We start from the raw sequence: 27,658 nt of genomic DNA, 5'->3' as shown, positions 1-27,658 counted from the left end.
CCAAACTATTAATGAAGATTATAAATAGCCAATTTTACAAAGCACCCCACAAGTCCTAGCGTGACAACATGAAAAACAATTCATATTACTCCCTTGTTTTCTAACCTATTAAATACTGCTATCTGTAATAATATGTTCCCCAATGGGTTCCTAGCTTATGCAAAAACTTTTAAATAGAACCAAATACACCATTGCTTCCCTTTCATTTAGTCTGCTATTTCCATCCTCAAAGAACTCAATAAATTTTCTTACACACACTTTGCCTTTCATAAAGCTATAATGACTGACTAATCAACTAATGCTTTTCAAGGTACTCCTTTACCATTTCTTCAGCAGTATATCTGGATACATTTCTAATAATTGACTTTAAGCTTTTTTTAAAATATTTTCTCTCCTACTCCTTTCTTGAATAATATTTTTACATTCACTGTTTACAAATCTGGTGGAACCTTTCCAGAATCTATGACATTCTGGAAAATTAAATGAACGCAGTCAACTAACTGTGCAGCTACATCTTTTAGAATCCTCGGATCCAGACCATGTATTTCAAAAACCTGTCAGACTTAGGTCTCATTACTAAATTTGAACTGTTTTAATCACTTCATCCTCTTTTACCTCTTGATTACCTCCTGTTTTTGGTATATTCTGTGTTTAGTACCTCTTCCGTATCAATATTATGCATTATTACCTTGTTTCAACTTTTTAGAAACCAGATCTTATTTTTGCTGATCTCTTCCTCTTGACATATTTGAAGTAATTTCTTTAATCTGTTTAATTAACTGAAATTATTACTGTTACTAAATACTTGTGAGTATCTTGAAATTTACAAATATTCATAGTCACTCATTGTTGTGAAAAATAATATCTTTTTAAAAATTGTATACAGGTTTTTTTTAAATAAAGAAAAACAAATTTCAAACAAAAGCCTCATTCAATCAGACAGAAGTTCCAATGGAACATTTATTTCTTTTCCCTAAATATTTTCTTCCAATTCTGATAGTTCAGCCATTTTCCCTGTTTCTTTTAATCAATCTGTATACCAATACCATCTGTGAGACAGATGGAGCAGATGGAGATTGGGACTAATAGTTCAAGATCACTTGAAATTTACAAAAGGGCATAAATATTGATTTCAGCATCTTCAGCAATCTTGTAGCAGCTTTTCAAATTATCTTTCTACTTCAGTGTTATTCGGTTAAATGGCTCATGTTTGGTTAAATGATTGAGAAAAACAAAACCATGAATCAGAATACACCTTCAGAAAGGATACATTTCAAAACTATAAATATCTTTGCAATACAAGAAAATAGGAGCAGAAGTAGGTCACCTGAACCTTCAAGTCTGCCCCGCCAATCAATATGATCATGGCTGTTCCTAACCCAGGTCTCAACTCTTCCTTTCTGCAAGATCACTAGAACCAATCTTTCAAAAATTTCTGCATCTTCACTTTGTATTGTATCCAATGATCTAGCTTCCACAACTCTTCAGAGCTAACAATTCTAGAGACTCACTATTCTATGTGATATGAATTTTCCATACTTCTTAACTGACTGGTGGTGAATTTAGAAACTATATCCCCTTGTTCTAGACCAGGGGTGGGCAAACTTTTTGACTTGAGGGCCACAAAGGGTTCTAAAATTTGACAGGGGGGCCGGACTAGGAGCAGATGGACAGAGTGTTTTGGTAATACACCTCATAAGAGAAAATAAAATATCATGGGATATGTAGAAAGCATGTGCTTTAATTTCAATTGAAAATGAACAAATGCATTACAACAAAATATCTGTCTTTGAAGTCCCATGGTATTTAGCTATTTATTGAAATGACTTTTAAAACACTGAAAATTAAATGAATAAAATACAGCTTTTTTTAATAGTAACAGTTATTATTTTAAAGCACTGAAAATTCTGTTATCCTTCAAGATATTATCATCATCACTCTCCTCCTGACTGTCTTTATCTCAAAAACGGTAGGAGATGCAGGTCTACTTGTCCTGCTCCTTCTTATTCAATTGTCCCCTGTGCCAAAACTCAACAACGACCCGCACAATGACAGAACAGTGAGAGCGCGCTAGTATGCGGAGCTCTGTGCTCGCAAATCCCCGCAGGCTATCTCCCTTTGCCGGAACGCTGGTTAATTGTGAGCCGGTTCAGATGTGCCAGGAAATGGGTCGCCACAAGGTCACAAAGTAAAGCGCAAATGTGGAGTAATACGCTGCACCTCAACAAAGGTCAATGTATATAGAGTGCGTCATCTATTGGGAAAACGCCAGAATTGCGGGGGAAAAACGTTAACAAGGTTTATTAATATAATTTCATCAAGTTCTGCGGGCCGGATTAAAAAGCTTAACGGGCCGCATATGGCCCGCAGGCCGTAGTTTGCCCATGCCTGTTCTAGACTCTCCCACTAGCGAAAATGTCTCACACCTGCTCTGTTACACAGCCTTTTTATCTTATAGGTTTATACAAGAACTTCCCTTACTCTTCTGTCAAAAAGAAACACAAACCTACCTTGTTAAGCCTCTACCAATAGGATAATACTCTCATTTTAGGAACTAGCCTGATTAATATCTTTTAGACTATCTGTAATGCCACTACATCCTTCCTATGCAGTATCTCAGGTGTGGCAGTACCAATACCCTGTACAAATGTAACAATGTTTCTCTGTTTCTAAATTCCAACTTCATTTTAAGACCAATATATGCCCATTTGCCTTAGCTCCTTTCTGCACTTATCCAATGAGTCATACATAAAAATAATTTGGATTCCTTGATATTTTACTCATTTGCAGTCTCTTTCATTTAAATAATAATCTGCCTTTTGATTCCTCTTACCAAAGTGCATGCACATCTTCCCACACTAAACTTCAATTACCAAATTTTGTCTGCTCTTTCAATCTATTTAGAACTCATTACAAAGTCATAGTATCCTCATCATTACATGACCTTTCATTTATTTTTGAGTCCTCTACAAACTTGGATACATTACACTCTGCCCTCCGAGGTCATTAACATAAATTGTAAATAACTGATGATCAAGAACTGAGAAGAACTTGGAAACTGGCTTCCTCTCAATGGACTTTCTCACTGCTTCAGTGAAACAGCCAACATAATTAAAAAACTATCCACCTCAGAAATTCACTCTTCTCTCCAATCCTGTCAGGTAGAAGGTATAAAAACTTCTATATATAATAATTTTGTTCTAATTACAGTCTGCCCTCCTATCCACAGGTTCCACACATGCAGATTCAACCAACCATGGATCAGGAAAATCCAGAAATTCTCTCTCAAGCACTTGATGTTTGAGCATGTACAGTTGTTTTTTTCTTGTCATTATTCCCTAAACAATACAGTATAACAACTATTTACATTGTATTAGGTATTATGAGCAATCTAGAGAAGATTTAAAGTATATGGGAGGACATGCACAGGTTACCCTGGATTGGGATCGGAAAAACAAACGTAAGTTTTCTCTCCAGCACTCGTTTGAGCACGTACAGACTTTTTTTCTTGTCATTATTATCAAAACAATACAGTGTAACAACTATTTACATAGCATTTACTTTGTATTAGGTATTATAAGTAAGTTGGAACAGGTACATCCGGTATTATTTAGCGTCAGTTAGTCAAATGTTTGTCTTAGTACATAGTATATATTTTACCTTTCTATGCATATAAAACACTTAAGAAATGTATGTATTTCAATAACTAAACCACTTCATTGCTTAGTAATAATTGTAGCTTTCATCGGGGCAGGGCCTTTCACAAGCTCCATCATTCTCAATTTATCCTTTAAAATTGTTCCGATCGTTGACCAACTGTAGCCTAACGCTTTTCCAATAACCGATGGCATTTCACCTCTTTCCGATTGCTTTATTATTTCCACTTTATTTTCAATCGTGATTGTTTTCCGTCAATGGAACAGAAACACTGTGGGCGGCGGGTCCTGAGCTCCACTGGGTCCTAAAGTCCACCGCACTGAGATAGGTTAAATAAGGGACTTGAGCATCGACATTTTTCAGTATCTGCGGGGGGGGGGGGGGGTGTCCTGGAAACAACCCCTCGCGAATAAGGAGGGCTGACTGTATTTTCTTTCTTTTAAAGATGATGTATAATTTATGCATCTGCTTTTCTTGTGAATGCTACTTATATGATGCTATGTGCCTGTGATGCTGTAGCAAGTAAGTTTTACACGGCACCAGTACACACATTTAGTTGTTCATATACCAATAAAAATTTTGACATTGACTTTGAAAACTGAAAACATGTACCACCAGACTCAAGGACAGCTTCTATCCCACTACTATAAGATTACTGAACCTGGTCTGACCTCACAATCTACCTAGCTTGTACTAGATATTGGTAATTAACGCTCCCCAAGATGCAGATGGAAAAGGCCGGAAAGGGAAGGGAAGAGTTATAGATGGGCCATCTGTACAACAAAAGGAGACAACAAAAATACAATTGTCAGCATACCAGTAAAAGAGATGAGGAGGGAGTCTGATCAGGTTAGAAGCAAGGGCTGCTCCAGATAATATGCTCAAAACAATATAGCTCAGATCCACATGGATTCCAATAACCATGCTTTTGATTTCAGGGAAGTGAACAGAATTTCTTTAAAAAAGAGGTTGTTCAAAGAGGACAAGGAGAACTATGTTGTGCATGGTTGGAGGAATTTGTGCAGAGAATACATCTTTGTGAAATTGGTCTGTTTTGAAATTCCAAAACATTAAACTAATTAGAAGAAAGACATGAGAGCCAGAATGCAAATCTAACTCTGCTCTTTAAGCAGGGCACACACGTAGCATGTGGTAGCATCACGTCATATGCAATTTACGTATTTTTATATATAATCCATAATCAATTATATTAATAAACAAGAATGCTTAATCAAATATATTTATAAATTTACTCAAATATTAAATACACAACACTCCTCCCTGCTTAACTATTAACTAGTGTCACTAGTTAATCTGCCCCATACCTTATAATATTTAATATTAACACACTTCAGTTTGTTATTTATGTGCGATTCATCTATAGATTTTATCCTTACCTTCATGTTATGTGTACTACTCGTTCTGAGAAACATTGTCTCTTTCTATATACATTATATGGCATGTATATAGTTAAATGACAATAAATTTGACATGATAAACTCCAACTCTATACAGAATGCATCTCAACTATATACACTGTATACTTATATAACTACAATACAGACATCCACAGTATAGTAATTTTTTTTTAATTGTCCCATATAGGTTGAAAGACTTAATCACAGTGGAAGATTTCTTTCTCTTGTGGAATACATCTTTGCTGACAAGGGAGGTCACTCTGCTTGCCAGATGAGACTTGCGGCTGTGAAACAATCTCAGGTTCTGGGGCCTCCTCCATGGTGGCTGTAGGCAGCAGCTCAGAGACTGCAGAAAGTGGTTTTGACAGCTCTGAATACCTTTCATCCCTTTCCTTTTTCTTCTAAATGGCCTACTCCTGGCACCTATTTTCTATGTTTCTATGTTTCTAGTTTGTGCATCTTGATATTGGGAAGATCCATTTAGTTCACTGGAGTATTCTCTTATTAATCCTATTGCTCCCTTTACAATCTCATCTCTCCTCTTGATTTCCTCACCCACAACATCTGCTGATGAATCCTGTTTTTGTATCTCCATTGTCTCCTTTCTTTTTGGCCTTCTATTCATCTAGCTGGACTTTGGTCTTTGCCTCTACTTTTACAAGCAGCTTGTCATCTTCCACTTTAAGTTCTTGCAATAACCTTAATGCACACAGAGTAGATTCTGGTTCTTTATAGTCACAAAAGCCAAATGCTTGGAACTTTTCTGAAGCTCCTTGAACTTTCCTCCAGCTTAAAACCAAGCCACATGTCACAAGTAACTACCTAATTAACATATCAGAGGCTGTCACAGATGTAACCTACAGAAACCGTTTAGTCAGACCACTGTTTTCATCACATTCATGCTTCCTCTGAGCGGCATGGTCCTTCCTTGGTCCAACATGCTCGCCAACCAGAGGCACAGAAGTTGCCATCAACACCAGTTAGACAGCAGTTCATGTTGTACAGTATGGATGGGGGATGGGTCTCTAATCAAATTGTAGCTGTCTGAGCCAATCACTCCCCCACAATGCTGGTCCTGCTTTTACAACATACAAGCCCAATGTGGGTTGTTGGTTGTTTTATTTCACTGCCATGAATGTCATTCCCACAGGAGTTATCTTTTCTCCCATACAAGTTATTTGGATATCTGCAGGCTTCAATTTAATATCTTTGAAATGCTGTTCAAACTCATTGTGTGGAATTATTTTAACAGCTGAGTCAGAATCCAATTTCATTTTAATTAATTTGCCATTCACTTCTGGTGTAGGCCATAAGCTTGTCTGGCAGGTTACATCAGAAACATAGAAGTTTGTTTTTTTTTTAATTACACAACAGATAATGTAACTGACAACTGAGCTAACTGAGCAAAATAGTAATGGAATAGCCAATGAAAAATAAGCACCATTTCTTGCTGAGTGCATTGGATGGAAAAGCATATAGTTTGTTTATGAATTTGACTGCTCTAACCAAACCAGCCAAAATGAGCTTTGCCGATAATGTGAAAGTAATACAGGAACAGTTTGAACCAAAGCCATTGTTGACTGCAGAACACTTTAGGCTTCATAAGCAAGATCAAAAGCAAAGGGAGTTCATTTCAGTGTACATGCCGAATTGGTAGTTTTCAGATTGTAAATCTCAAGACCACTCAATCTTGTGCAATTCTCATCATCAGATTTTTCATCAACAGTATGCAGATTAGTGCTCTTTTTGAAATTGCAACTTACATTTTTAGCTTTTTCTGCTTCCTGTGTAGCCCATTTATTTTGCTCTGCCCGACATGTTCTTTGTATGTGACCGACTTTGTTGCATTTTCTGCAAGCTTTGCTTTTAAATCTTCATTTGTCTGTATGTGAGCCCCCTGCCACAATAGTAACACAATTTTTTCGGCCAGGCAGGCCTCCATCTGGATGTTCACTCTCACTTTTATTCCTGACTACAACTCAATTACATCTCTGTCTGCATTTTCCACTGATACAGCTATTTTATCTGCTCTTATAAATAAGTTATGCTTCAGTTAGGAGCTGTTTTTCCAATGCTTTCTTGAAGATCCCACAAAATAAATCATCGCTCAGTTCATCAATAAGCCATTCACTGAACAGACAATACCCAAACAATCTCTTTAATTTAGCCACATACACTGAAATAGACTTCTCTCCCCTTTTGATTCTACTTATGAAACCTAAAGCATCTGCAATCAACAATGGCTTTGGATCCAAATATTCCTGCATTACTTTCACACTATTAGCAAGGCTCATTATGGCCGGTTTGTTTGGAGCAGTCAAACTCCTAGGTAGGGAGACATCACAGGTTTGTTTTAAAAAAATACCCTGTCACCACTGTTAGGTTTTGTAATTCCAAAACATTAAACTAAATAGAAGAAAAATAGAGCCAGGGAATGAGAGTCTAATTCCATTCTTTACTTTAAGGGAGGCTCTCCTGAATCATACGATAGTATCACGACACATGCAATTCATGTATTTTTAGATATAGTCTATAAACACAACAGAAATTATCTATGACTGTTTAGGAATCAATAGCCCAATATTCTATGTTGCAGCCATGACTACAGGAAGGTCTGTGTGGTCGAGAGTTGGTGTTCAACCTCCATCATGTAGCAGTCAGTTGGCAGTTAATTGCAATGCCTTTCTTAACAGATCTGATAACAATGTTAGGGCTGATGCTCAGCAAATGGAATTTAGAGGGAATGTGGTTCAGTAAATATAGTGTAAAAATTAGAATGATAAATCAAGATCATGCTGGCACTTATTGATAATTAGATCCAAAAAGGGTGTCACAATTAGGGCTCTGGGTGGAATGGGAAGTTTGAAGATGGAAGATGGGATCCTCAGTCTGGGATGAAGAGCCCTAGTCAAACAAGCAACAATGGTGGTGAAGGAGGCAGAAGAACTCAACATCATGTCAGACTCAGAAGTTAGTTTGAAGATGTAGAGAACTATAACTGAGGTCTCTGCTGAGGATTGATGTTTTGGGATTAGAAAGAATTATTGAAAACAGCATGTGGGTAGGATAGTAGCAAAAATATGAAGAAATCTCAGAAGGCAAACCCATTTTAATTCAACAACTAGGTAAAACAGGTCTCATTTAATGTCCACCTCTCGAAGAATTATACCTTTCTGTATACTATCTGGCTCGGGAGAAAATGACAACAAAAGCTAGATCAGCAGCAACACAAATGGACTGTTGGACAGCAGATAGGTTAAAGTCTAAGATGGCAAGTTGATCAACAAAGTCAAGAAAGAGCACAAGGGATCCAAGGGAATGCAACAACTAAGTAGGTCAGACGCAGGAAACAAAGGTGATTGATGTTTTGTGGCTCTAAGACTAGTACAGGTACTGGCCTGCATGAAAAGTGGTTGATGCAAAATCTCTCATCTTATTTAAACAGCAATTGCATGTTATTAAACTATAAGTTCAGTTAAAATGGGCCGAATGGCCTTCACTAATCATTAACATTCCAAGGTTTAGCTTTTCCTCCCATTAATGGTTAGCAGTGGTGAAAAATGGTATCAGTAAAATCTGAAAAGTGACAATAACTATGTGAAACATACAAAAAATGTGAACTTCTTTTGATCCAAACTTTTCCTTCACAAAGATGAAAATGATGAATAGAAAATGAAGCAATTTAACTTAAAATATAACCTGATGAGATTTGACTGCATGGAAATATGCTGAAGAATTGAAGAAATGCACATTTAATTACAATTAATATCTTTGAAAGTAGCCAAAAACACTATCAAATTAGCTTGTTGTTTGAATATTATTACTCATCATGAGCCAGTTTTTTCAGCTGAAAGGTACAGTTTGTACTGAATGATCCTCCAGAATGGATTCACAGATTGGAGTTGGTGCAGTTCTGATGGAAATTAAACAATGCTCACTTTGGTTAGCACAGACTGTATCTCACATTTATTATGAAACACTGTACATCATGTTGAGAGAGGGAAGATACTTGTTTAGACTGTTAGTACAGGATAAGTCTATAACGCTGCAATGTATTTAGTCATAAGGTACAAAGCTCCACCCCAAACTTGCTTTGGGCTTCATTAGAACAGTGTAGAACACAAGACAATGTATGAGAAACAATCACGTTTATCACCATTGACATTTTTCATGAAATTAGTTGTTCTGCAGCAACTGTACAGAGCAATATTTTTTAAATTACATTGTTACCTATGAATATATAAAACAAATACGAAAAAAAGAGAATACAATAGTGAGATAATATTCACGGGTTAATGAACTGTTGAGAAATCTGATGGCAGAGGAAAAGAAGTTCTTCTTACAAAGTTGAGTGCGCATCTTCAGGCTCCTGTATCTCCCCTCAATCATATTAATAAGATGAGGACATGTTCTGGATGCTGAGAGCCATTCACAATGAATGCTACCTTTTTGAGACATCGCCTTTTGAAGATGTCCCCAATGGTGGGGAAGGCTAATGCCCATGATGGAACCAGGTGAGTCTACAAAACTCTGCAGCTTTCTCCAATCCTGTGCATTGGTGTTTCCACACCAGATGGTGATACAACCCATTAAAATGCTCTCCGTGGTACATCTGCAGAGATTTGCAAATACCTTTGATGACATACCAAATCTCCTAAAACTCTCAATGAAACAGAACTGTTTATGTGCCTTCTTAATTGCATCAATATGTTGTGACCAGAATAGATCTTTGTGATGTTGGCAGCTAGAAACTTGAACCTGCTCACCCTTTCCACTGCTGACCTCTCAATGATGACTGGTATGTGTTTTCCTGGCTTTCCCTTCCTGAAGTCCACATCAATTCCTTGGTCTTGCTGATGCTGAGTGCAAGGTTGTTGATGCAACACCTTCTTCCCTCGGGATCAATAAAGTATGCCTGTCTATGTCTGTTCTAACCAGCCAATCCCTCTCATACTTGTATGACCCCTTTTCATCATCTGTGATTCTGCCAACAACAATTATGTCATGGGCAAATTTGTAGATGCTATAGAGTCATGACAGAAAGAGTAGAGCACTGGGCTAAGCATGCATCTTTGAGATGTGCCTGTGTTAATAGTCAGTGAGGAAGTGATATTATTTGCTGTCCACACTTACAGTAGTCTCCCGATGACAAAGTCAAGGATCCACTTGCAGAAGTCCAGGTTCTGAAACTTGTTAAGTCACACTAAGGGGATGATGGCATTGAACACTAAGCTGTACTCAATCAATACCATCCTTGCATAGTAATAATAAAAGTGTGCTGGAGATTTAAGATGATAGGCAACTGGAAATTCAGCATCTAACCTGCAGACTAAGTATAGACTATAGTATAGACTAAGCAGTCAGCTAGGCAGCATTCAGCTTCCCTAATGTATAGAAATTCAGTTTACAGAACTACTATAATCCTCAAGTATATGTTGCTGCCTTAAATGGAATGAATACTTAGGTTCCTGGATGGTGGGGAGCAAAAAAAAAGGTAAAATTAGACATTGTCAGAACCTGAGAAACTAGGAAAATGAAACAGAGTCAGTCCTAAGAGGAACCTGGATGTTAGGAGGTAGTCAAGATTGATCTGGGAGCCTGTAGGCTTGTTATGGGCACTGTATATTAATCATGAACCAAAATTGTGATGAAGTAGTCAAGGAAGGACAAAGAAGAGTCAGAGATGGTACAATATATAAGAACAAATTCCAGCAAAGCCAATGGAATTTTCTAGTTTGCCGTGAGAGTAAGAAACAACTTCAGTACAGTCATCAATGTACCATGGCAGTGAAAGAGGGGACTATGTAGGTGTCCCTCCTGCTTTTTGAAATCTAACATTCTGTGTTGGGGTAAGAAAAATAAGTCTTCAAACCTACTTTTGCAAGGATGTAAAGTAGCTCTGTGACAAGTGGGGAAGTAACATGCTTTCCCACCCCACTTTGTTATACTTCCTGTACCAGGACTAATTGTTTTTCTAGAAATTCCAGTAGTTTTCTCTGTATTACAACTTGTAGCATTGCCCTGTGTTAAAGAGGGATTATTGCCCAGTCAAACAAGTTCATTAAGTTAGTATCAAATGCTGGGGTCTCAACAGTAATCTCAGAGAAAACTTGTCCATCATCAACTAGATCCTGAAGCTGCTGCAGAGATGGATGAATAACTTTTTAATGATACAATGTATTTTATTTAAAGTCTTATTACTTCCCTTCCACTTTACCAAGCTTGACCATCTTCTCTATTAATTAGCTTCCACACATACCAGATGCATGCCAAATGGAGGTGTCGTAATGTCATATTTAAATACAATTCAATCTAACACATCTAGGAAAATGTGCTAAATGATTAGCAACTACAGATTATTGTTACAATAGAATCCATTCGCCAGTGAAATTCTGCTTATTCTATACCATTAATTTTACAAGAGCATTACCACTAGCTCTGATATTCAAATTATGGCTTCTGGGACAGGAACAAACCAAGGTTGAAGAAGCTTATATAACATTACATTACCTTCATAAAGACAAGCAGTACCTCAAATAACTATGCTCTAAGCTTTCCTTCTATTGCATGAGTATATTTGCTTCAGCAAACAGAGGAAAACTTTGATTTTACAAGATTATACACTGTAAGATGAAGTGATTTCTGTTGTTGATACTCGAACACTTCAATTCAGTCCTCAAAGCAAACTGAACACAAATGCAATTATTTCAATTTCTCGGTGGTGAAGTGTCAGCTTATTTCACTGATATGTCTTGATCAGCACAGGTATCAAGGATTAAAGAGCCTATTCCTACACTGTACTTTTCCATCTTCTATGTTTTATGCATGCTTAGAGGCAGAAACCACAATGCCAGCCACAAAAGCTACCCTACTTTCAGGTGACCAGTCAGTGTCCGTAACAGCATCAGATAGGAGAACAACTGTGCAGAGAGACAACTCCCATGAGGCTGCCAAGCCAGACAACATGCCAGTGTCTGGGATGTTTGAAGGTGGCACCAGTGTACATCGGCGACTCTGCAGGCTGCAGGAATTTGTACCTTTTCCTCTTAAGTATATCCTTTTGAACTACTTTGCTGCAATCTACAGCATGTAAAAACAGATTACAAAATTATCTTGAAAAAATCAATGACCTTCAGATCTCACGTTTGACAGTTCAATGTGGAGCAGTTAAGACGGTTCAATAAGGATCAATGCCAAGGCCGAAAATGTGGCAGGAGAGATGGGATTCAAACCAAGCTGAAGCACAGAGAGATGAGGCCTCCTCTACCTACCATCTTGTTAGCGAATGTAGTCACTTGAAAATAAGATTGATGATCTCAGGGCAAGGCTGCTGAATCAGAAGTAGATGAGACAGATCTCAATTGTAGGTTGCATGGAGACTTGGTTAACAGTAAACACACCGGATGCAGCTATCTGACTAAAAGGTTTTTGAGATTTTCAGAATGGACTGAACCTTGAATGGTGGTAGGCAAGAAGTGGCATCATATGCTTTTTAGTCAATACTTATTGGTGCAAAGACACTGGGATTAAGTTGATTTCTTGTACCCATGACTTAGAAAAACTAACAATTAAATGTAGACCATTCTATTTGCCTCAGGAGTTCTCAGCTATGATCCTGACTGCACATTACATACCATCTCAGCCGGTTATAAGCAAGCACTCAAGAAACTGTACAATGCTGTCTATAAACAAAAACAGCCCAACATTTCAAATTTAAGTTGGCAACTTTAACTAGGCTTATTTGAAGAACGCCCAGCCCAGTTATCACCAGTACATAACCTGCTGCACCAGAGGTCCCAACACACTAGACCACTGCTACACTATGATAAGGAATGCCTATTGCTCCTTTCCAAGACCGTAATTCGGTAAGTCGCATCATTTGACTGTACCCCTGCTACCTGTATACAGACAGGGCCTAAAGAACAAAGCTCCAGAGATCAAGACAACCAAGAGATGGTCTTGGGAGGCTGAGGAACAGTTACAGGATTGCCTTAAGTCAGTGGACTGGGGGTGTTCAAGAATTCATCTGAGGACCTGAATGATTACACCTGAGTCATTACAGACTTTATTAAAACAGCTGTGGATGATTGTGTCCTAAAGAAATCATTCAGGTTTTTCCCCCCATTCAGAAGCCCTAGATCAGGGGTCAGCAACCTTTACCACTGAAAGAGCCACTTGGACCCGTTTCCCACAGAAAAGAAAACACTGGGAGCCGCAAAACCCGTTTGACATTTAAAATGAAATAACACTGCATACAATGTTTTTTTTGCCTTTATGCTATGTATAAACAAACTATAATGTGTTGCATTTATGAAATTGATGAACTCCTGCAGAGAAAACGAAATTACATTTCTGCATGCAACAAAAACATTTTGAACTCCGAAAAAAAGACGTTGGGTTGAAAGTTACTTTTAAGTAAAATACTCAATGTCTATTTGAGTCCTTCTTGTATTTATGAAAAACGCCGAACTTAAATTTTCCGCCAGCAGCAAACCAAAAATAACATCAGCCAGCTGTCAGCCTGAAAAATAAAAGGACTATTTCACTGAACAATGAAAAAATATGAATATACATAAAATAATAGGCAATTAAAATATTTATCATACTTGGTTAATGGGATTTCTGCTCCTGGACCTCAGCGCACAGCGTCTGCACATCAGGGCTGTATGACGTCACCTTCATCTTTACACAGGATCGCAAGCTGTCATCTGTGAGGCGTGCGCGATGTTTGTTTTTAATAAAGTTCATGTTGGAGAACACCTGCTCACTTACATATGTGGATCCAAAGATCGACAGGACTCAAAGCGCATACTTTTTAATGTTTACATAAATGTCGGGCATAGCATTCCATGTTTCGAACACAAGTTTGTCCGGTTTTGGAAGGTTTTCAATATCACTCCATTTGTGTTTCTGAGCAAGAACGGCCTTCTGACGGGCAACATCTTCAAGGTCTGCTGTCAAGCGTCTAAACTTGGACACCCATATGTCTTTGTCGGCTATGTCGGCCAGTTCCATCTCAAGATCAGGTTGACTCACACCTGCCAATGCAGTCGTATTCAGTAGGGAAGGATCGATGCTTAAGGGAGTGACCGGGAAGGATAATGTGTTTTTTTCCTCTCTGAACTCACAGAAGCGTTTCCCAAACGATGTTTGCATTGCGATGACTGCAGAATGTAAATACTCCGAAATTATCATGTCGTGACCTTGTTTGAACTCTCTCAAATTGGGGAAGTGAGACAAAGTGCCTTTCTGTAAATCTCTGGCAAGCACTGTCAACTTGCGCTCGAATGCCAAAACATCCTCCAACATGTGCAGGGCTGTACGTCCTTACCCCTGAAGAGCTGTGTTCAGCGTGTTCAGGTGCGCTGTCATGTCTACCATGAAGTGTAGCTTTTCCAGCCACTCTGGCTGTTCCAGCTCAGGAAAGGTGAGCCCTTTGCTGCCCAGGAAAGTTTTCACTTCTTCCAGACACGCGACAAAGCGTTTCAGCACCTTCCGTCTGGACAGCCAGCGATAAAAACACGTTGTAGCGGTGTCAGTAAACTGCAGTCAAAGATAGCTTTATTCGAACTAAACAGCCTTGCTTTTAAGCCTCCCTCAACCCAGCCCCCATGGACGCAGATGCTGCAAAAGACGCGTACTCACAAACCCCCGTAGGCTATCTCCCTTAGCCGGAATGCTGGCTAATTGTGAGCCATTTCGGATGTGCCAGGAAATGTGTCGCCACACTTAGATTGTACAAGATCACCATAATCTTCAAATTTAGAATTACATTTCAAAAGCTAACAAACTAACATAAAATACATTTTAATTAAATACTGACCAATTATTTCCCAAAGCCACAGGGAGCCGCAGCACAGAGGTGAAAGAGCCACAAATGGCTCGGGAGCCGCAGGTTGCCGACCCCCGCCCTAGATGAACAATGAAATCTGTAACCTCCTAAGAGCCAGTCAGAGGAATTCAAGTCTGGAGATCAAGAATGCTACAAGAGGTTCAAGTACGTTCTCCTGAAAATTATCTCATGAGCAAAGTGGAGATTCCGGACGAGTATTTAATGAACAAGGGATACTTGACAGCTGTGACTGGGTTTGAATGCTATAACCTTCTATAAAGCTAAATTTTGTGACATATAGGACAGCTTCACTTTCAGATGAGCTCAATGCCTTTTATGCTCATTTTGACCATCAGAACATGGAGGAACCATCGCTCATATCCCCATGTCCTCCAATAATTCTTTGGTCTCAGTATCTGAAGATGATGTGTGGGTTGCCTTCACGAGAGTAGATCCAAGGAAAGCATCCAATTTGAATGGAGTACTTGGCTGACCACTGAAGACCTGTGCCAACCAACTGGCTGGTGCATTCACGGATATCTTCAATCTGTTGCTCCGACAGTGTATGGTACCCACCTGCACCAACTGCATCAAGCAGGCTTCAATTGTACCAATGCCCAAGAAGAGCATGGTAACCTGTCTAAATGAACTTGAACCCACAGTGATGAAGTGTTTTGAGAGCCTAGTATTGAAGTATATCTGCTCCTGTCTGAATGGTGACTTGAGTTCACTCCGATTCACCTACAGAAGCAACAGGTCTACAAAAGATGTTATCTCGTTGGCTCTTCACAAAACCCTGGAACATCTGGACAACCAAGATGCATACATCAGGATGCTCTTTATCCATTACAGCTGAGCATTTAAGACCATCATCCCCTCAAAACTAATCAGTAAAACTCTAAGACCTGGGCCTCAACATTATGCAATTGTCTCCTGGATTTCCTCACTTGTAGACCCCCATCAGTTCAGATTGGCAAAAACATCTCCTCCACAATTTCCATTGGCAAAGGAGCACTGCAGGGATGTGTACTTACCCCCTGCCCTACTTGCTTTACACCAATGACTGTGTGGCTAAGTACAGCTCCAACACTATACACAAGTTTGCTGACAACACCACTGTTGTGGGCTGTATTAAAGGGGTTAACGAATCAGCATACAGGAGCGAAAACTTAACTGAGTGGTAAGATAACAACCACCTCTCAATGTCAATAAGACCAAGAAATTGATTGTAGACTTCAGGAGAGGGAAACTAGAGGTCCATAAGCCAGTAATCATCTGACAATCAGATTTAAATTTCTGGGTGTCACTATCTCAGTGTACCTGTCCTGGACTTATAAATGTAATTGCAAAGAAAGCAAGGCAGCGTCTCTACTTACTCAGGAGTCTGCAGAGGTTTGCCATGTCATTGAAAATCTTTGCAAACTTCTATAGATTTGCGGTGGAAAATGTGCTGGCTGGCTTCATTATAGCCTGGTATGGGAACACCAATGCCTTTAAGCAGAAAAACCTCCTAAAGCTAGTGGATTCAGCCCAGTGCATCATGGGTAAAGCTCTCCCAACCATTGAACTCATCTACCTGAAACACTGCCGTAGAAAAGCAGCATCCAAAAATCCTCACCACTTAGGCCATGCTCTTTTCTTGATGCTGCCATTAAGTTAAAGAATAGTTACTACCCATTAACCATCAGGCTCTTGAACAAAAGAGGATAGCTAAACTCATTTAAGAACTCTGTTATATTGTTATTTCAAGCTTGTTATTTACATTTGCATTTGCGCAGTTTGTTTACAGCTCCTGACGTTTACACTTTACAGTTACCATTCTATAGATTTGCTAAGTATGTCTGCAGAAAAGGAATCTCAGGGCTGTATGAGGTGATATGCATGTACTCTGGTAATATAATTTATTTTGAACTTTGAAGTATTCAGGGTATGTGCACACCAGCTCAATGATGTCTTCATGGACATCGTCAACAATTCACTCATCCAGGCTGCAGTCCCCACATTTTTCACATCTGCCACTATAATCCCTGTACTAAAGAACTTTACACCTTCAGAACTAAATGACTACCATCCGGTGGCAATGACACCAATTATCATGATGTGCTTTGAACAGCTGGTAATGGCACAAATATAAAACTCCTTTCCTGCCATATTGCCACCAATATGCTTACCAACAGAATGGCTCTACAACAGATGCTACAGCATCTGGCAAGCACCTGGTCCTGATATACCTCGAAAACAAGGATATTTATGTCTGAAGTTGTTACTGTATTTTAGATCATCATTTAACACGATTGTCCCACAGACCTGGTGAATAAACCCCTACTCCTCAGTTAAATACATCACTGTGCTCTGCAATTGGGTGTTGGACTTCCTGCCCAACAGACCTCAAATAGTCAGGATGCACAACCACTCCTCCCTCCCATCATCCTCAACACTGGTGCCCCACAGGGCTGTGTGCTGAGCCCACTGCTGTACAGTCTGCTTACACTTAACTCTACAACTAAACACCCAAATAATTACATTGTCTAGTTCGTTGATCACACAGTAATAGAGGGGCTCATCAAGAACAATAGCCACTTCTTAGAGCCATCCTTCAATATAATTCTGAGCATGCGGGATAACGATGAGAAGGCTTGAAGCCTTTGTTAAAAAGTTCTGACATAACTTTTTTTAAACTTAGCACACTCATTCATGATCTCAGGTGAAAAATTCTCAACGATTCTAATTTTTAGGCCTTTATAATCAATCATTCCTCTTCGACAGGATTCACAAATTAAAAGCTCCTTAGTTTGAAATTCATGACTGATCTGGGTCTTTCTCCTGGAGTGGACTTAGGAACCAACAATCTATGCGCTTGATCAACTCATAGGCAAAGATGATAATATTTCAGAAAATAATTGTGCCAAAAAACTTGCAAAGAATTTCGTAGGCTGATCACCTTCAGTTAACTCTTCAAGGTCCAGAATTCATAGATTGTTTCTTCTGCTTCTGTTTTCTAAGTCGATATTCTTCTGCATTAACTTTTCATTAGCCTTGGATTGCGTTTTACAAAGCTTTTGTAAGTCATCAATTTTCACATCCAAAATCGTCAGAGTTGCTTCATTATCTTCAATTCGTTTATCATGTTCAACTAAGGTTTTTCGAAGAGAATCCAATTTTGCATCCACCTGTTTAATTTCAGATCTGAGCTCCTGAAATTGTTGCTGGAACTCCTCAGCAGATTCTTTTCTACGTCTTTGAAGCAAATCCATAATGGATTCCAAAGATGAGGGAGGATCCTCTCTTTTCTAGTACATTGGCACTCCTTGTAGTCATAGTGAAGCAATATCAAGTTTAAGAATAAGGTTTCAAAAACAGGTTGGAAACAGTAAAGTAAAATAGGAGCAACTTCAGAAAGCTGCTACATCAGCGACCAGCAGGAAGTCCCTGCTCTTGCCTCTCTTGATAACCTGAGGTGTATCTCATCAGGCCCTGGGAATTATCCACCTTAGTGGGCTTTGAGAGACCAAATCTTACTTCCTCATTTACCTCAAAATGCTCGAGCAAATCAAAATGCCTGAAACTGATCATCCTATCATCCATGACCTTCTCCTTGCTAAATACTGATGTAAAAAACTCATTTAGGACCTCACCCACAATTCTGCATCCAAGCAAATGTTCACTCTATCCTCAAGTGATCCTACACTCCCCTAGTTATACTCTTGCTCTTGATGCAAGTATAAATACTGTGGGATTCCTCTTAATCCTACTTGGTAAAGACTCTTCATGGACCTTCATAGCTTTTCTAATTCCCTTCTTTACTTATTTTCTGGCTTCTTTACAAACCTGAAGGGCTCTGTATGATTCTAACTTCCTGAGCTTTACATACTTTTTCTTCTTGACTAAATTAATCAAGTCTCTCGATATCCAAGGTTCTCTAACCCTGCCATGCTTGTCCTTCCTTTTTACTGGAACATACCTGTCCTGTATTCTATGCAATTGGTTTTTAAACATCCTCCACATGTCAGATGTGGACTTAGCCAAAAACAGCTGTTCCCAATTAACTCTCCCCATTTCCTGCCTCATGCTCTTGAAATTTGCCCTGCTCCAATTTAATACTCTCCCAAAATGTCCACACTTATCCTTATCTATAACTACCTTAAAATGTAAGGATTTGGGGTCACTGTTCCCTAACAGTTTAACCCGTGAAAGGTTGATCACTTGGCCAGGCTCACTAACCAACATCAGGTCCACCCCTCCTCTTCTACACAGTCAACATATTGATTTAAGAAACCTTTCTGAATGCACCTAACAAATTCTGTCCCATCTAAATCTTTTGCACTCAAAGTTCCAGTTTATATTAAAGAAGTTGAAATCCCTCATGACAATAACCCTATTGTTTTACACCTTTCCACAACAGCTTATCACATGAAGAGCATTTGGTCGCTCTGGGCTTGTATACGCTGGAATTCAGAAGAATAGGCAGGAGGCAAAGAGTGGGAATAAACGGGGCCTATTCTGGTTTGCTGCTGGTGTTCCACAGGGGCTGGTATTGGAACCAGCTATTTAACATTATATATCAATGATTTGGATGATGGATGTGATGGTTTTGTGGCCACATGTTTGTGGACAATACAGAGACAGGTGGAGCAGATGTTGTTTTGGAAGCAGGGAGTCTTTAGAAGGACTTGGACAGGACAGAACTATGAGCAAAGAAGCGGCAGATGGAACAAACTGTAAGGAAGTGTATGGTCATGCACTTTGGTAGAAGGATTAAAGGTATGGACTATTTTCTAAATAGGAGAAAATTCAAAAATCAGAGGTGCAAAGGGACTTGGGAATCTTTGGGCATGAGAGGGGAACTGGCCAAAGTGGATTGGAAAGGGATACTACCAGGGATAACAGAAAAAAATTAATGGCTGGAATTTCTGGAGGTAATTCAGAAAGTGCAGGAAATATACACCCAAAAAAATATTCTAAAAGGAAGATGACACAACAGTGGCCAATGAGGAAAGTTAAAGACAGTATAAAACTATAAGAGAGGGCAAATAATATCACAGAAGTTAGAGGATTGGGGAGCTTTGAAAAACCAACAGAAGACAACTAAAAAGCTACAAGAAGAGAAAAGGTTAACCTTAGCCAATAATATAAAAGAGGATATCAACAGTTCTCTTTCAGATCTTGAGGAAAAAAAAGAGAAGTGGACATCGGACAACTGGAAAATGGCACTAGAGACTTAGTAATGGGGAACAAAGAAATGGCAGGTGGAATTACTAAGAATTTTGTGTCAGTCTTCACTGTCGAAGACTAGCAGTATGCCAGAACATATTTGGAAGCTGAAAACTTTACTTTATTACTTTATTGTCACCAAACAATTGATACTAGAGCGTACAATCATCACAGCAATATTTGATTCTGCACTTCGCGCTCCCTGGAGTGCAAATCAATAGTAAATATAATAAAAATTTAAATTATAAATCATAAATAGAAAATGGAAAAGGGAAAGTGAGGCAGTGCAAAAAAACCAAGAGACAGGTCTGGATATTTGGAAAGTACGGCCCAGATCCAGGTCAAGATCCATTCAGCAGTCTTTATCACAGTTGGAAAGAAGCTGTTCCCAAATCTAGCCATACGAGTCTTCAAGTTCCCGAACTTTCTCCCAGAGGGAAGAGGGGCAAAAAGTGTGCTGGCTGGGTGGGTCGTGTCCTTGATTTATGCCTGCAGCACTGCTCCCACAGTGTGCGGTGTAAGGTGAGTCCAAGGATGGAGGATTGATTTGTGTGATGTGCTGGGCTATGTTCACGATCTTCTGCAGCTTCTTCCGGTCTTGGACAGGACAACTTCCATACCAGGTTGTGATGCACCCTAGAAGAATGCTTTCTACAGTTCATCTATAAAAATTAGTGAGGGTTTTAGGGGGCAGGCCAAATTTCTACTCTGAAGGCATTGTAAATAAATAATCTAAACCAGATGAATTAAACTTAAGGGTTGGAAAGAGGTAGCTGAAGACATTGTGGAGGCATTAGTAATGATCCTTCAATAATCACTGGATTCTGGAATGTTCTGGAGGACTGGAAAATGCAAATATCACTCCACTGTTTAAGAAGGGAGGAAGGCAGAAGAAAGGAAATTATAGACCAGTTAGCCTGACTTCAGTGGTTGGGAAGATGTTGGAGTCCATTATTAAGGACAAGGTTTTGGGGTACTTGGAAACACATGATCAAGTAGGCCAAAGTTATCATGGTTTCTTTAAGAGGAAATCTTACCCAAACATTCTGTTGGAATTCTGTGAGGAAATAACATGCAGGCAAAACAAAAGAGTTAATGGATATTGGATTTTCAGAAGGCCATTGACCTTCTGCACATGACCTTCTTAACAAGATAAGTGTCCATGCTATTACGTAAAAGATACTAGCATGGATTGAAGACCAGCTGGGGGCCTATACTGGTTTGACGCTGGTGTTCCACAGGGTTTGGTATTGGGACTGGTTATTTTCACATTATAGATCAGTGATTTGGATGATGGATGTGTTGGCTTTGTGGCCACATATTTGCAGATAATACAGAGATACGTGGAGCAGATGCTGTTTTGGAAGCAGGGAGTCTGTGGAAGGACTTGGACAGGACAGAACTGTGAGCAAATAAGTGGTAGATGGAATAAAGTGTAAGGAAGTGTATGGTCATGCACTTCGGTAGAAGGATTAAAGGTGTGGACTATTTTCTGAATGGGAGAAAAATTCAAAAATCAGAGGTGCAGAGCGACTTGGGAATCCTTGGGAAAGCATCCAGAGGAGGCTCACAAGAATGATTCCAGGAATAAAAGGGTTAACACCAGAGGAGCAGTTGATGGCTCTGGGTGTTTACTCACAGTGTTTAGAAGAATGAAGGGGAATTATATTGAAACCTATCAAATGTTGAAAGACCTAGATAGAGAGGACGTGGAGAGGATGTTTCCTATAGTGGGCAAGTCTAGGGCCAGAGGGCACAGCTTCAGATTAGAGGAACACCCCTTTAGAACACAGATGAGGAGAGATTTCTTTAGCCAGGGTGTGGTGGATCTGTGGAATTCATTGCCATAGATGACTGTGGAAGCCAAGTCATTGAGTATATTTAAAGAAAAGGTTGATATGTTCTTGATTAGTCAGTGCATCAGTGGTTATGGGAGAAGGCAAGAGAATGGAGTTGAGAGGGATAATAAATCAGCCATGATAGACTAGTGAAACATACTCAATGGGCCAAGTAGGCTAATTCTGCTCTTATGTCTTGTAGTCTTTATGGTCACTTGTTTATCTGTACTCTCGTGCAATTCCTGCCCTGATTAGCACATGGCACTGGGAGTAATCCAGAGATCACTGCTACTCTGGAGGTACTGCTCTTCAGCCCATTTCCTAACTCCCTAAACTCTATGTGCAAGCTCTCTTACCCCTTTCTAGATATATCATTGGTGCCAAAGTGTACCACAACCTCTGGCTGCTCACCCTCCCCCTTGAGAATCTCCCGCAGCTGCTCTGAGACATTGTGGAGCCTAGCACCTGGGAGGCAACACACCATCCTGGTGTTTCTTTCATGATCACAGAATCTCCTGTCCGTCCCTTTAACTATAGAGTTTCTTATTACCCATCACTCAGGATCAAACAGGATCTTGAGCGATGGAGCACTCTTCCCATTTCTTGGCTTGGCCGAATATCTTTGCTCAAAATAAACATTCTTCTTCGACTGCTCTACCCAATACGAATGATTCCAGTCATTTTTACCCAACAAATACTTAAAAAAAATAAATGGCTGGTTTGTTTCTTTCATCTGGAATAAAAAAAAGACCCTGTATTAAAATGTCTAAGTTACAGTTTCCCAGTAGTCTAGGGGGTCTGGATTTTCCAGACATCAAAAAATATCAATTAGGTTCCTTTTTATCTTATGTGGTTGACTGGGTTTGCAGGGGCTCCTCCTCAATTTGGCTAGACACTGAAGCTTCACAAGCAAAATGCCCTCTTATTAATTTGCTTTTCCTCAATAAGATGAAACTAGTTAAGGAATATTGTCACAATCCAATAACAATTAATACAGTCAGGGCTTGGAGGGTGGTGCAACAAATTGAGGATAAAGCAGAGAAAATATCACCCTTTCACTCCAATAACCGGCAGTCCAGATTTTCAGCCTGGCATAATGGATTCTGGATTTAAACTTTACATTAAGGGTATTTTCCACCTAGGAGATTTGCTTGATGAAGGAACGATAATGTCTTTTAGTCAAATAGTACAGAAATTTAACATACCCAACAAAGATCTTTTTCAATTCTTTCAGATAAGAGATTATATACAGAAACAAGCATCATTCTTAACTGATTTCTATAGTTCTGACATAGAAAAGAATGTGTTTCATCTAAGGGTGAAGTCCCCATTAGTACTTTTTACAGCATCCTGAAGGAATGTTCTTGTGGAGAGGCTGAACAGCTGGGAAGGATCTGGGAGGAAGAGCTGGGAGTAGAAATTACAGCTGAAACATGGGAAGACATCTGTGATAATGCAAAGAAGATTTCAGTTTGTAATAGAACTCAAAATTCTGCATAGAGCCCATCTGACTCCAGAACGTCTCTTGAAATTTAAGACAAGGGTTTCTCCAATGTATTTTAAATGTAAAGTAAGTAGTGGAACTTTCACCCACTGTTTTGAACTTGTCCCAAACTTCAGGCATACTGAAGTGATATTTTGGGTGAAATAGGAAAGATTCTGAAGATGGAGCTTGAACTGGACCTTTTCTCTTAGGCTTACCCAGCAGTCATATTATTAGCGCACATAAGGAAAAACATTTTTTAAATCCTGACCTTTTGTGCGAGGAAGAACATTTTACTTTGTTGGATATCCGATAAGGCCCCTGGACTTTTTGGTTGGCGTAAATTAATCATGAAATACATTCCTTTGGACTTCTTGACATGTATAGTACACAAAAAAAAAATAGCTTTCATAAAACAGGGCAACCTTTTCTGCAGTATATAGATGTAAACCTGTCTGCTATACTAATAAGGGCTTTTGTTTAGGATGTTGTGGTGATGTCTATATTTTGATGGAAGTGTTCTGATACCTGATATCTGTGAGGGGAAGAAATGTAAATGTAAGTGTACAGGTGTTTCCTCCCCACTTTTACAAAGGTAGAGAGTTCCTATGAAACCTTTCTTAAGATGAAATAGCGTAAAGCGAAGCACCATTAATTTATATGGGAAAAATTTTCATAAAAGCAAAAATCCTCTTTGTAATGTGAAAACAGGTTACTTATGTAGGTCTTTTGTAAAAGCAAAGTGGCGTAAAACAAACATTTGTAAAGAGAGGGACACCTGTATTTGGAAATTGAAAGTTTTGTTATACTGGAAAAAAATTTTTTTAAAAACTCCATCTGTCATTTTTTCAACCATATTGTCAACCAGTCTACATCCTGTTATATCTTTACACATCTTCCTAACTGTCAAGAGTTTTGATAAATTCTCTTCCCACAGATGCAGCCTAATCTATTTACAGCATTTTCATTTTCTTTTAAGAGATTACTTCTTTTATTTACAAGTGCTTACCTCAAAATACAACATTCAGGTTTAAAATGTGGTCACTTGCTCAATTTCTATCAATGCACTAAAATGAATCGTCCTAATTAGTCCAAAATCTCCAAAGGAAAGAATGAACACCAAATGCGCAAATACTACTAGTTACAAGCACACCATTAGAAGCTCCTGATTTTAAAAAATTCTACCAGAATCACATTTCAGTACACAGAGTGGTTAAAGACTTTTCCAAGTGCACAGAACAACCAATCTTACATGTGGATTTTATCTTTTTATTTTACATAGACACTAAAAACATTAATTTTGTGCAATTTTACTTAAACTTACTTCTGTACCGTGCAACACATATAGACTATCTTCACCAGAAAATTATCATTGAACAAGCAGATAAGTAATAATTATTGCCAACAAAGAATTATTTAAAAGGTCAGCATTTGTCCCACATAATACTATAACTCGTGGTCTGAACACTGATACAAATGGCACTGCAATATAAAGCCTCAAATTAAGTTCAGCTTGTAATTACTCCATATGAAAGTCATCAGCCATTAGAAAGTTTTGTGCTTACCACATAGAGTTGCTTCCAGAGCATCACCCAATCTTGCAATGTGGCAGTGACCTCAGTAACAATAGAATCTTCCACTGGAACAACTGTTTCAAATTGGCTGCAAAATAATATATAAACCACTTATTTAACAGCTCATGAACTTTGAAAAGAAACAAGATTTATCTCAAATGTAATTGTTTTCTGTATAAATACTATCAACAACAAGATCAAGAACACTGGCAACAATTGTATTATTTTCTACATTGACTCTGCTAAAATTCCAACTTGTGAAGATTACTGGGTGTTCTGCAAAGCAGACATATTCACTATAAAACAGAGTAACCTCAATTCATTTTGAAACCTAACCTTGGAGCATACTTATTGCCTAGTACCAATCAATATATTTGCAAAAATTCAATTGAAGAATGATTTAAGCTAATAAGGTAGGTGTGGATAAGACACACAATAGAGATTGGTTAGTATTACATTGTGGGCATCACTGAGTTGTGGCTGGAAGGTGATCATAGTTGGGAGCTTAATATCAAATACACTGTGTATCAAAAGAACAGACAGGAAGGCATCGGCGGTGATGTGGGTCTCTTGGTAAGAGATGAAATTACATCTTTAAAAAGAGGTGACATGGGGTCAGAGAACGTCGAATCTTTGTGGGTAGAGTTGAGAAACTATAAGGGTAAAAAAAATTATGGGAATTATACATAGGGCCCCAAATAGTAGCCAAAATGTGGGGTTAAGATTGCAAAGGAAGCTGGAAAGGGCATGTAATTAGGGTTTTGTCACAATTGTAATGGGGACTTCAATGTGCAAATGGATTGGGAAAATCAGGTTAGTGTCGGATCACAAGAGAGGGAATTTGTTGAGTGCCTATGAGATGGCTTTTTTAAGAGAAGCCTACTTGGGGAAAGGCCATTTCAGAATGGTTGTTGTTTAATAATCCAAATCTTATTAAGGAGCTTAATGTAAAGGAACCCTTAGCAGGCAATGATCATAATATGATTGAATTCATACTGCAGTTTAAGAGGGAGAAGCATAGGTCACATGTATCAGTATCACAATGAAATAAAGGGAATCACAGAGGCATGAGAGAAGAGCTTGCCCAGGTGGACTGGAGAAGGATACTGGTAGGGATATTGGCAGAGCAGAGGCAGCTGAAGTTTCTGGGAATAGTTCACAAGGCACATGATAGATATGGAGGAAGAAGTTCTTAAATGGCAGGGGTAGGCAACAGTGGATGACAAGGGAATTTAAGAACTGCATAACAGCCAAAGTAGGGGCATATAATGTAGCAAAAGTGAGTTGGACTGCTATTGTGAAAGCATGTTTATTTGGAATATGGTTTGTCAAAGGGAAATTGAATGTTTTGTACAGTTTTATGTTGCAGTAATCTAAAGGAGGAGGGAGTATAATGTATAGATCTATTTCTTTTACAATGACTCCCCTTAGCACTACTTACTGACAGATAACTTACTCATGTACCTGATCTTCCCCTCACTGCAATGCGAACAGACCAGTTAAAGCCACTTTCTGCCAGCATGCTTTTATTTAATTGCTATGTAGTTGCACAGACACAACAGAAGAAAAGGTTTTTTTTATATATAGAAGGGTCTTGAAGATACATAGATGGGAACCAGACGAGTCGTGGTGAATGAAACAGGTGAGGAATTAGCTGCAGAAGCACTGCTGGGAGGTTACTCAGGGGGTGGAAGAGGTGGCTCTCATAGAAGCACTGCACTACAGTTAGGACACCTAATACAAGAACTTGTGGAAGCAGTGGAGCTCCAAGCAGAGGTTATAGTGATTGAAGCACGGACTCACCAGAAAGTGGAGAGGAAGGAGCACAAAGGGAATGAGTGGGCAGACATCAGAGCAAAAAGGATAACAGAAGAACAAGAGACATCTGAAATTGTAAGTGTGCAGGAAGAATCCACTGGAGACAGTTTAGTAAGATTATATGAAGAGGTGAAGACAAAGGAGAAGGAGAATTGGAAGAGAGAGGGAGCAAAGGAGAGACCAGATGGGAACTGGACTCAAGGGGAGGCACGAGTCCCAGTAGCCCCACGATACATTTCACCTTTCACAATTAAGCTATGATCTCTAATTCTAGTCAAGAAATTAATTTATTTCCAGGCACCTCTATTTTACCATATTCCTCAGTTCCCTACCATTTACTAAGTATGTCCTACATTTACTAAGTTTGTCTTCCTAAAGTGCAAACCAACAACTCATCTGCATTAAATTCCATATGCCATTTTTCCATTCTTCCAACTGGTCTAGACCCTGCTGCAAACTTCGATAGCCTTCCCTGCTGCCCACCACACTCCCCAATCTCAAGGTCATCTGCAAATGTGCTGGTCCAGTTTATTACTTTATTGTCCAAATCAAGAATAAACATGGAAAACAACAATGGACCCAGCAGGAATCTCTGTAGCACACCACTAATCACAGGCTTCCAGTCAGAGAAGCAACCATCTTTCCAGCTTCACCCGTAAAGTCAATGTTAAAGCCAATTCAGCCTCATCCTGAATGCCAAGCGACTGTACCTTCCTGCCCAGCCTCCTATGCAGGGAGTTGTCACAGGCCTTGCTGAATTCGCTTTAGACAATGTCCACCATCTTTCCTTCATCAACTTTTCAGGTAACCTCCTTGGAAAACTCTCT

The 27,658-nt window shown here is 39.1% G+C and overlaps 1 protein-coding gene across 1 annotated transcript in view; it reads right to left on the bottom strand.

The window, feature by feature from the left end:
• dock3 (dedicator of cytokinesis 3) overlaps positions 1 to 27,658 on the bottom strand; it is a 964,109-nt gene that overhangs the window by 737,118 nt on the left and 199,333 nt on the right. The window contains exon 5 of the mRNA XM_059944552.1: positions 25,005 to 25,101. Within this exon, the coding sequence (XP_059800535.1) occupies positions 25,005 to 25,101 (97 nt within the window). The remainder of the gene's footprint in view (positions 1 to 25,004; positions 25,102 to 27,658) is intronic.

The sequence above is a fragment of the Hypanus sabinus genome, chromosome 19 (genome assembly GCF_030144855.1).
Source record: "Hypanus sabinus isolate sHypSab1 chromosome 19, sHypSab1.hap1, whole genome shotgun sequence".
Classification (NCBI taxonomy): Eukaryota; Metazoa; Chordata; class Chondrichthyes; order Myliobatiformes; family Dasyatidae; genus Hypanus; species Hypanus sabinus.
The sequence above is the reverse complement of the archived record's forward strand: the minus strand, read 5'-3'. Positions and strand labels throughout refer to the sequence as shown.